The 12,160-nt window shown below is 45.3% G+C and overlaps 1 protein-coding gene across 1 annotated transcript in view; it reads right to left on the bottom strand.

Moving 5' to 3' along the window:
• Positions 1 to 3,218, bottom strand: part of STX8 (syntaxin 8) — a 178,866-nt gene extending 175,648 nt beyond the window's left edge. The window contains exon 1 of the mRNA XM_077833967.1: positions 3,085 to 3,218. Within this exon, the coding sequence (XP_077690093.1) occupies positions 3,085 to 3,101 (17 nt within the window). The 5' untranslated portion in view covers positions 3,102 to 3,218. The remainder of the gene's footprint in view (positions 1 to 3,084) is intronic.
• Between the last annotated feature and the right edge of the window lie 8,942 nt (positions 3,219 to 12,160).

Raw genomic sequence — 12,160 nt, 5'->3', positions numbered from 1 at the left:
GTTTTGGTTGAAGTGCTTGGGAAATCTCAGCTCAGTTTACAAATGCTAGTGTGTGTCCTCTCTACATTGATGGATGGGTGGACTCAGTAATGAACTTACACTGTCAGGCTTATGACCAGAGCAAGACGGTACAGTTCGAGGTGCAAGGCTAGAGAGCTGGGGGGAATTTGCTGGAGCCTCTCTGTTATTGGTTCATGAGCGGCTGGCAAAGCATTCAAGTAACTCAGCTGGACGTGTCCCTGCCTATGGAGGTCTGTGTAAATGCAGTACCTGCCAGAGGTTTGATGTGGCTTAACAACAGCACCACAGCACAAGAGGGATACCCCAGGTTGATGAGACCAGGTTGCACCCCAGGAACCCCATCACAGTACCGTTATATCTAGAAGTTCAATAATAAAATTTAGTAAATACCAATATATTTGCATGCTGATCTAAATATACTAAGTTTATAAAAGTAACTGATCAATAGTTTAAGACTAATCCAATAGACGAGACTAAATAGATGCAATTTGGGTGCCAAAAAAGCAAAAGTAAACTAAGTTATAGCCATGTACCTACTGCACAATTATAAGAAGCACACACTATTAAATATTTAATACTCAATTTTCATTAACGGATTCACAGATTCCAAGGCTGTAATCATGAAAGATTCTTTGTTACACTGGTCATAGAATTTCCCCAAAATAATTCCTACAGCATATATTTTAGAAAAACATCCAGTCTTGATTTAAAAATGCTCAGTGACAGAGAATACACCACAAACCTTGGTAAATTGTTCAAATGATTAATTACACTCACTGTCAAAAATGTAAACCTCATTTAAAAATGTCTAGCTTCTAATTGCAGCCAATGGATCATGTTAGACTTATCTCTGCTAGATTGAAGAGCCCATTAAGTATTTGTTCCCCACATAGATATTTACAGACTGCAATCAAGCCACACCTTCTCTTTGTTAACCTTCTCTTTGTTAACCTAACTAGACTGAGCTCCTTGTGTCTATCACTATAAGGCATGTTTTCTAATCCTTTAACCATTCTCATGGCTCTTTTCTGAACCCTCTCCGATTTATCAACATCCTTCCTAAATTGTTAGCCACAGAACAGGACACAGTACTCCAGCAGTGGTTGCACCAGTGCCAAATATAGAGGGAAAGTAACTTCTCTACTCCTACTTGAGATTCCCTTATTCATACATCCCAGGATTCCATTAGCTCTATTTGGCTACAGTGTCACATTGGGAGCTCATGTTCAGCTTATTACCATGACTATTCCCAAATCTTTTTCAGAGTCCCTGCTTCCCAGGATTGAGTCCCTATCCTCTAAGTATAGCCCGCATTCTTTGTTCCTTAGTGTATACATTTAGCTGTATTAAAACATATACTCTTTGCCTGCACCCAGTTTACCAAGGGATTCAAGTGGTCCTGAATCAGTGACCTGTCCTCTTCATTATTTACCACTCATACGATTTCAGTGCCATCTGCAAACTTTATAAGTGATGACTTTATGTTTTCTTCCCGGTCATTGATAAAGATGTTAACTAGAGTAGAGCCAAGAACCGATCCCTGAGGGACCCCTCTGGAAACAGATCCACTTGCTGATTATTCCCCATTTACGGTTACATTTTGAGACCTATCAGTTAGCCAATTTTTAATCCATTCCTAGTCAAATACCTTACAGAACTCTATTACCTTTATCGATCAAACCTGAAACCTCATTCAAAAAGGTATCAAGTTAGTTTGACAAGATCTATTTTCCATAAACCTATGTAGATTTGCTTTAATTACAGTATCCTCCCTTAATTCTTCATTAACCAAGACTACCGAGGTACATACATTTTAACTAAACAGAGTTCCTAAAGAGAAAAGAAAAGGAGTACTTGTGGCACCTTAGAGACTAACCAATTTATCTGAGCATAAGCTTTCGTGAGCTACAGCTCACTTTTGCAAATACAGACTAACACGGCTGCTACTATGATTCCTAAAGAGAGCAACTTAAATAGAAATCACATATATAGAGAGACCATTATCTGATAGTCTAATAAGCAAGTAAGGCAAAGTGAAATGCTGTGAGCTTTACCTATAATAAAGTAAAATGGGAATAATAGCTACCTACCTATCACCCAGCACCAAGGTATTTAGTGGTTTTATTTTTTTGTAAAGTTGCTTAAAGAGGAAACTGCTGTACAGGAATTATGAACTGATATTTGTACTTAATCTTCCAAAGTTCTATTACATATATTTATAACAAATTTTTATATCTGCTGTTATCCTTTCATCACCCACAGAAATATACACGATACCCATCCAACCAAGTCAACTGAACAATGCTAAGACCGTATATTTGTTTCAGTATTTTACACTACGCTTTTGTTTATGAACAGAAGCATCAGTCAGGATCCAAGTCTATTAAGTAAACGTCACCATGGACCTAAATGCTTGGGAGAGGTTGTTAGGAGGGCCAATAGTTTCAATTTTCCTTAAGAGCATTATGGGCCCGGTTTTCAGAAGAGCTCAGCCCCCAACCTACCTCCAACAGGATGAGTTCTTTTGAAAATCTGGCCCACCATGTGACTAAGGGGAAAGGTATAATGTTCACTGTGACCCTAATTCTGACTAGCCGTTCACTTCCCATGGCGAACGCCTGCACTAACCAAACAGCCCCGACTTGGATAGGCAGCTCTTTGGGCGGTGGGGCGCATTTGTTCTGGGTTTGTACAGCACCTAGCGCAGGGGGTCCTGCTCTGGGACCGGGCCCCTGCAATAATACAGCCCCCTCCAAAAAAACCCGCCCTGACCCTGCCGGCAGCGCGGCCTGGGCGCTAGCTCCGGCAGCCCGGGGGCAAGGCCAGTGTCACGGACACCAAGCCTAGGAAGGGGGATGGGAGGAGAGGGGTCCCCCAGGAAATCCGGGCCTGCCCCGTAAGGCCCCGCAGAGCCCGTCGGGGTGGGGGGGGGGGCAGATGGGGGGCTGTCCCCCCGGGGGTCTCTCCCCAGAGCTGGGGACCTGGCCTCGCTTCGCGGGGGGGCCGCAGGTGTCGCACACCAAAGGCTCGGGGGGGAGGGGGCGCGGCCCTCCACCCGCTCACCAGGGGTCCGGAGCCATCGCTGCGCCGCGGCCCGCCCCCGCTCTTCCGCCGGCCGGGGCTGCTGAGTCCGGAGCCGGGCTCCGGGCGCTTCCGGGCTAGGTCAGCTGACTACGGCGCGCGCAGGGACTCAGAACGGGACGGAGAGGAAGGCGATCTACATCCGGGTCCTGCCCGAGAGGAGGCGGCATCAGACAAGCCCTGCCCCTCAGGCAGCCAGGCGTGGGAGGCTGGTCGCATACCCCCGGCGGGGGGGGGGGGGGGCTGCACCTGCCCTGGGAGGGCAGATCACACAACCCCCCGGCGCGGGGGGCTTCACTGGGTCGCGGGGCGGGGGCCAGGTCACACAGGCAAGGGGCAGCGTCAGGCGTACCACCTTGTCGCACCCACACAGGTGCCTCTTCTGTACATTTCTGCCTCCAGCTGCCTGGTGCCGGTTAAACCGTGTCGCTTGTGTACTCCCACTGCATGCACCCGATGAAGTGAGCTGTAGCTCAGCAAAGCTCACGCTCAAATAAATTGGTTAGTCTCCAAAAGGTGCCACAAGTCCTCCTGTTCTTTTTACTCCCCTACAGACACCAGGTGCCGAGGGGGCGCGGCTTACCAGCTGGCACCTGCAGCCTACTTTCCTTCTTCACTGGCATGAAACACAGAGAGGCAGCTGGCCTCGGGCTGCTGCTAGGCTGTCACAGTCTTGTGTCCCAGATCCCCTCAGGGTCTGCCAGGTATAAAGGTTCCTTTAAATCAGGTATTTTACACACCGCGCCATCTACTGGCCAAATAGTGCAATACAGTTTAACAATCCCTTATAGGCTGCTTGTATCCTAGGCTTTTTCTTTGTTGCTTCACTCAGTCAGCTCCGTTGATTGTAGCAATGTTGAAAGGGCTATGCTGGACGACCCTACTGGGCACTGTGTCATCTGGCCCCGTTCAGAGTTGGTCTGCACAACACAAAGCTTTGAAAATACACTTGTCTTTGTCTAAACTCTCTGTCCCACCATTGCCACAATCTCTGGAGCTGAACTGGGAGTGGAAAAATTTAGCAAAAAGTTCCTACTATCGACAAGTTTCAGAGTAGCAGCCGTGTTAGTCTGTATTCGCAAAAAGAAAAGGAGGACTTGTGGCACCTTAGAGACTAACCAATTTATTTGAGCATAAGCTTTCGTGAGCTACAGCTCACTTCATCGGATGCATAATGTGGAAAATACAGTGAGGAGATTTATGTACACACAGACCATGAAAAAAATGGGTGTTTATCATACACAAGTGTAACACTGACAAGTGTTTATCATCGACAAGTGTAACACTTGGTCGGTGGTGGACAGGATCTAACTTGGGACCTCTGGAGCTTAGTACATGAGCTAAAAACCAGCTGGCTGTTAAGCAAACTCATTTTATCTTTCTCTCTAAGTGGTCTCAGTGCCACTACATTGGACAGAACTCCACACCCTGTAGGTGTGTGGGTTACACAAGCACTTAGAGATCATTTCATTTTTCATGTGATCCTGTAGCATGGGAGTTAGATGAAGTGATTGAGCTAACAGCCCTCAGGTTAAATGAGAACAGTTTGGGACAGTGAAACTAGACTAGTTAATTTCACATTTGATTTTAGCCCTTTTCACTGGCTGGTTCTCTTGAAGTGTCGTTCTTTCGTTCTTTCTTATATTGGTACCCATTGCTACAATAGCAGAGTATCTACCAAGAGTAAAAACTGATGACAATATTTCTTCCTTCCCTGCTGGCAAGAAGCAGGATTAAATTAGTTTTTAAGAGCAGGAGGGGACTAAAATATAAAAGCATGAGAGGGAGGAAAGCTTGGCTGAAGAAGTGAGGTTTGCATTTAGCCCCAGATGCCACAAGGTTAGTGGAGAAAAGCTTGAAAAGGTGAAACCCACCCCCCCACCCCCCCCGAGGGCTCAAAAACCAGAAGGCAAATAAAAAGATTCCTTTCTTTTAATCTCATATTTTTTTAAACCATCTCAATAGTTTTGGCGGCCTGACTCATGATATTTGAAGGCTTGGGATTGGCAGTCCTGGAGCTGCAGAGCGGGAATTGGTCTGTCAGGTAGCCAGGGCCCATATCAGGAGGGCTTCACATATTAGGACAGAGACCTTCAAGTGGACTCTGTGCTGAGTGAAGAATCAGCATAGACAGCAGCAAAGCAGGGAGATGCATGCCATTAACATGCAATGGCAAGCAGGTGGGCCACTTGCATTATGAACGGGCTGGAGTTTCGCCAGGGCATAGGGCTCCATTCCTAAATACAGAGATCTGCAACAGTCAAGCCTAGACATAATCGAAGTACAGATGCCTGAGTCAAACAGGCTGGGGCTAGGGGCACCATTTAGGGGGGGCAGGGAATGGCTCTAGGGTCACCCCTCCCCCGAGTTTCATGGGGGGGTCTATTCACCCTAGCGCCAGACTGAACTCTTAACCTCAACAGCTTGACTGTGATATGTGATGAGTTTGGAAGCTGGGAGCAGCACAGCCTTTGTGGCGGGGAGTTTGTTTATAAACAAAAAGGAGTACTAAGGTGCCACGAGTACTCCTTTTCTTTTTGCGAAGAATACAGACTAACACCGCTATTACTCTGAAACCTGTTTATAAACAGATATAAACAGCTCACGAAAGCTCATGCTCAAATAAATTGGTTAGTCTCTAAGGTGCCACAAGTACTCCTTTTCTTTTTATAAACAGAGGCAGGGTGATTAAGATAACAAAAGGCTTATCATTAAAGTAAATTGATGATCCTGAAAGCACTGCCAGGCACTTCAGTTAAAAGATAGGAAACAAAGGGTAGGAATAAAAGGTGAGACTGGAGAGAGGTAAATAGTGGTGTCCGTCGTCGTCCCCCCCCGCCCCCCCCCCCCGGGTCTGTACTGGGCCCAGTCCTATTCAACATATTCATAAATGATCTGGAAAAAGGGGTACGCAGTGAGGTGGTAAAATTTGCAGATGATGCAAAATTACAAGACTGTTAAGTCCAAAGCAGACTGCGAAGAGTTACAAAGGGATCTCACAAAACTGGCAACACGAGGGTAGAACCAATTCAGTGTTGATCAATGCAAAGTAATGCACTTGGCAAAATATAATCCCAACTGTACACACAAAATGACGGGGTCTAAATTAGATGAACCCATAAAAAAGAGATCCTGGAGTCATTGTGGAGAGTTCTCTGAAAACACCTGCTCAATGTGCAGTGGCAATTTAAAAAGCAACAGAATGTTGGGAATCATTAGGAAAGAGATAGATAATAAGAGAAAAATATTGTATTGCCTCTATATAAATACACGGTACACCAACATATTGACTAGTGCATGCAGATTTGGTTACCCCATCTCAAAAAAGATACATTGGATTTGGAAAAGGTACAGAGAAGGGCAACAGAAATTATTAGGGGTACAGAATACTTTCTGTATGAGGCGAGATTAAAAAGACAGGGACTTTACAGCTTGGAAAAGAGATGACTAAGGGGGGATATGAGAGAGGTCTATAAAATCATGAATGGTGTAGAAAAATGGAATAAGGAAACGTTATTTACTCCTTCACATAACACAAGAACTAGGGGTCACCAGAGGAAATTTTAATGGGCTGCAGATTTAAAACAAACCAAAAAAAGTATTTCTTCACAGTCAACATGTGGAACTCTTTGCCAGGGGATGTTGTGAAGGCCAAAACTGTAACAGGTTTCCAATAAGAACTAGATAAGTTCATGGAGGATAGCTCCAGCAATGGCTATTAGCCAGGATGGGCAGGGATCCAATACCATGTTCTGCATCTCCCTTGCCTTTGTTTGCCAGAAGCTGGGAGTGGGCAACAGGGCAACTTGATGATGACCTGTTCTGTTCATTCCCCCTGGGGCACCTGACATTGGCCACTGTTGGAAGACAGGATGCTGGGCTAGGTGGACCATTGGTCTTATCCAGTATGGCCATTCTGATGTTCTTATATAGAACCCAGATGTATCTGCTCTCTGCTGTTTCCCACTAGACCCCACTCTCTTCCCAGAGCTGGGATAGAACCCAGGAGTCCCAACGGGGTCTCTCTCTCCACAGAGTTAGTAATAAAGTAAGAATATAAATTAAGATTTTAAACCTAACCAGTGTCCCTTAAGTGACTTGCCACAAGATGTCAGAACATGTTCTTAGAGCTGAGTGGGTCTAATATTTATTTAATTTTCTTTCTTTTATAAAGGAATTAGATACAGGGCTCCTGTCAGCTAATTGCTAAGTTATCTGCCAAAAAACTAGAGTTTTCAAGTGCCTAAGTAGCCCCAGGAATCCTGGTTAAAGTTGCCCCCCCCCACCAAAATCTGAAATGGCACAGCCTTCTGGCCAGCCACAGATGGGAGTGGGTGGCTTTGCACAGTGTACGTGCACGAAGCGGCAGTGTTTGTGTTGCAAACATTGCTAGGGCATGTTTATTTCTTTAATAAAGCTGTTTCCACTTCATTATTTTTTAATTTAATGGAAATACTCCTAACAAAACTTACTGATCTTTTTGTGTAAAAGGCCACCTTTCACCTGGCTCTTGGCCCTAGGGTTTGTGGAACAAATGTATCCATTTAATTGTTGCTTTTAAATTTATATGCTCCTATGTAATCTTCAAAAACGACTTTACATTAGATTGTAAGCGCTTGGGGGAAGAGACTGTCTCTTCTCAGCTATCTGTACAGCAATATAGCATGGGGAGCCCTGATGCTGTTTAGGGCTTCTGAATGCTATTATGATAATATAGAGAAACCTTCTTTTGTTCCGTTATAAAGGGGCGAATATAGGAAGAAGCAAAGAAACAGATAGAGGCAAATAAATGAGCAATTGTTCCATATTTATGTAATTTTTCAGGCTGTGTCCTTCAGTGAGTTGATAACATCTAGTGCCTGACTGACTTACTGCTCTGAGTGGGAGAGTATGAATGTTCCAAGCTCTTTGAGGAAGTTCTGAATCCAGCATTTACAGAGCTGTGAAATAGGCTTTTATACTTGAAAGAATCAAGCTGTATTCCCCATATAAACAGTTACATCAATCGAAAGAACTACTGAAATCCCCTATTCATTACAGTGGCTTGGTCAGAGTCAGTGAAATAGATTTTACCAGTTAAGACCACTCTGCATGAGAGTAAGCATCCATGTGCAGACCGTGGTCCTTAATTGTTTGTGTGACATTACTCTTTTCTGTCAAACAGCTGCCATGTCCACCCCAGAGGTGGCTGCATTCAGTGACACTAAACTTATCACTACCTCATGACCGTATTACTACCTCATCTCTAGATACAGGTTATGTTTATAAAATGGCGTGGCATCCTTTGAGATGAGAGGTGTGATAGGAAAGGTTATTTATTATTATTGTTACTATTAACTAAATAATGCTGGCTCAGATCATTTACAGTTGACCAGTTTTCTCCATATACCTCTGCACACCCCAGCAGGCCATGTGAGCACAAGGACGACCAGAGGTTACCAGCTTGGTCATGATGGATCGCAGCTTTAGATGGTCTTGTTTCTCTTTAAAATGCACATGCCTTGTAAAGGAGCACCGTTAGAGCTGGTGGGGAAAAATCCTTGTTGTGCTCAGCCCCAGCTCACAGTCACTCCTACCATGATGAATCTACATTGTATGTCTGTCAGTTTACAGAAGACCCCTATCTCCTGAAGCTCCTTGGAGGCAGGAATTGTGTCTTCCTCAGGGTGTTGTAGTGGGCTTCTTGGCTTCAGCCAGCCTGTCTCACCTTGATCCTATCACACAGGCAACAAGTTAATGTTTACTTGTTTGACCTCCTGATCTTATGATAATAATCTCCATTAATATAATATTTTGGCATCCAGGCCTGTAGGGCCTCTAAACAATGTACCACAAACAGTATTTGCAGAAGGGCAACACCTATTCAGCGACAGCTCCGTGAGCTGGCAAATCTTCTGACTTTGCCAGCTGACAGTCCCCTCACCCAACCATGCCCCTCCAGTCATACTCTGTCTGTCTGTCTGTCTCTCTCTCTCTCTTTCTCACACACACACACACAAACACACTACTCTTTCTCGCTCTCTCTCTCTCTCTCTCACACACACACACACACACACAACCCCTCCAGTCCCCCCCATTCCCTTCCCAAATCCCCCCAGCTTCTCTTCTGCAGGTCCTTAGCTGGTGCTCCATTTGTGAATTGCAGACCAGGCTGACACTGCTCTCTCTGCCCCCACAGCATACCCCGTGACAGTATTTCCCCTCCCACAAGGCCACATATTCTCCAATAACCATGCTCCCCAAGGTGTGCTCCTCTAGATTTGAAATGCATAGGTGTTTTGACCGGATATGGAGGGCACTGGCAGGGCTGGACTATGAGGAAGTCAGGACATAGCTGAATGTTGACATGGTAAATATTTTGGATGTGGGTGCCCACTAGGGGGACATACATTGGCTAAGCCAAGTGAGCCTACACAGTAAAACGAGGCAGTTTTGCCAGGCCTTCTTAGAGCCAATTCCTTTCCAGTCCGCTGGAGTCAAATAAGAATAAAGTGGGGAATTTATCATGCAAGATCTGCTAGGCACATTTTTCCCCCTGTACGATTGCTGCAAACATATCCAGATATTTATATATGGATTGATGCTCCAGAAGCTGCTGGGGGACATTGATAGCAATGCTTTATTGTCCTCATAATACCAGCTTATTATTGCAGTATTTCTGCAAATTATGACAAAGAGATGTTTCCTGTCATCATATTTACAAACTCCCGGCAACTCCTGTTGCTCTCTGAGTAAATGTTGCTGCTTGGTGCTCATGCCTTTGCGGTCAGGTCCTGCTGTGTGCTCTGCACCTGACCCCACCTCACTCCACTGAATGAAAGTGATTGTGATGGGGGTGTCCACCCCACACAGGACTGGAAGGGATTAAGGTGGCCAGGTCGGCCTGTTAACTCCACAGGCTGCACTTGGAAGATGAGCCAGGGAACAAGAAATTGATTGCAAGCAGGCTTAGCTGGGCAAGAGGAGGCAAGGCCCATAAAGCCAGGAAGCTGGCAACAGATAGGGGCAGCCGTCACTCCCTGGGAGGAGGGTTTGGAGCTGCTATTCCCAGAGAAGGGTGGGGGAGAGCCAGGAGTGATAGGAAGCAATCTAGAGAAGGAGCAGTGAGGGTTGGGAGAGGAAAGCCCAGAACTGCAGGACTGGCACCCAGAGTAGAGAGCAGGTCTGGGTTCCCCTACCAGCCACTGAGGGAGTGGCACCTGCAGCAGTGAATGGGAAAACTGCCTGGGGCTGCTGAAGGAAAGACTTTGATATACGCTGGAAGGAGGGAACGCTGAATGGCCTGGCCGGAGGATTGAGTCATGAAGAGGATGCTGCAGTTCTTGGAGTGAGAGAGGGACTACAGACCAGCGGCAGAGATGGAGTGATGGTGTACAGCCGTGGGAAGGGGCAACAATCCCCAGAGCGGCCAGGAGGAAGCGCCAGACTAGTGGTGAGTGGAGCACCCTGGGACAGTGATTCTCCTCCATAAACAGAGGAATGCTCCATCGCCCGTTTGACGCTGGCTGACCAGGTCACGCTACAGTGTATTCAGGTCAATTCACTTGTGTAGTTCAAGTAGCGGTTAGATGTATAAAAGTGTATTGGTTTCAGAGTAACAGCCGTGTTAGTCTGTATTCGCAAAAAGAAAAGGAGGACTTGTGGCACCTTAGAGACTAACCAATTTATTTGAGCATGAGCTTTCGTGAGCTACAGCTCACTTATTTAAACTTCATGAAAACTAATGGGATGTTCTTCGCATTGTTTTCATTTGTGTTCTTGTATAATGTAATAGCAAACATTTACATTGTAAATACCCATGTAACAAAACAACTCACCAGACCTGGAGGAAGCTTTGGGGAATGCACGGCTGTTACTCTGAAACCTTTCTCAGAAGAGGCGCTAATTCCAAAGCAAATGGGTCATTGTCGTGATGACCTGAGATCAGAAACTCAAAGTGCATTCCTCACTCAACACCATCAAAGGAAAAACCCGTATGGGTAAAGACACTCTTGGCTGGCTCTCTGTGTAAAGGAGCTATAAATATGGATTCAAGAAATAATCCATCATCTCTGGACTGTTTGGATTCTAACAGGGCAGAATAACTGAACTAGAAGATGGAGATCCCCAGAGTTATTCTGGGTAGTCCTAAGAGACTTTTGGAAAACTGGCAGTTTATTACATCACTGCTTTTACTACTTGGACTTACAAACTGTGACTCACCTGTTAATATATTTTACCTGTTTTACCCTCTCAATAACTCTCGTTTTCTTTTCTTAGCCTAATAAACCTATCATTAGTTTACTAAGGAATTAGCTGCCAGCATTGTCTTTGGTGTAAGATCTGGAGTACCTATTGATTTGGGGTGAGTGACTGGTCTCTTGGGACAAGGAGAAACCTGATGTGGTGTGATTTTGGGTTTAAGTGACCTTTTATCACAACATTCTGTTTGTCTGGGTGGCAAGATAGACTGGCGAGTCTAAGGGGATTGTCTGACTCCATGGTAAGACCTGGAGTTCACATTTTATTATCGGCTTGGTGAAATCTAATTATAGAACATACCACCAGTTTGGGATGTCTGCCCTTTTCTGACAGTCTGCCCTGAAATAATGACAGGTTTCAGAGTAGCAGCCGTGTTAATCTGTATTCACAAAAAGAAAAGGAGTACTTGTGGCACCTTAGAGACTAACCAATTTATTTGAGCATAAGCTTTCATGAGCTACAGCTCACTTCATCGGATGCGCCCGATGAAAGCTTATGCTCACGAAAGCTTATGCTCAAATAAATTGGTTAGTCTCTAAGGTACCACAAGTACTCCTTTTCTTTTTGCCCTGAAATAGGCACTCACAGTTGTGAGCCACTCCAGACAGTGTGACAAGTGGAATTCATGAGGTGAGAGCAGAAGAATGATGTCCTTGTGCACTCTGAGGTAAACTCTGCAGTCCTACCGGAGAGGGGAAAACTTAGCTAGGGTGACCTCTGGCCCCATACCGAATGTGGCAGGCTGCAGGGAGAGGAGAATGGCAGATCTGCAGCAACTGTAGTGACTTCAGAACAAGCTGCAGTAAGAGAACAGTAT

The sequence above is a fragment of the Eretmochelys imbricata genome, chromosome 14, assembly GCF_965152235.1.
Source record: "Eretmochelys imbricata isolate rEreImb1 chromosome 14, rEreImb1.hap1, whole genome shotgun sequence".
Lineage (NCBI taxonomy): Eukaryota > Metazoa > Chordata > Testudines > Cheloniidae > Eretmochelys > Eretmochelys imbricata.
The sequence above is the reverse complement of the archived record's forward strand: the minus strand, read 5'-3'. Positions and strand labels throughout refer to the sequence as shown.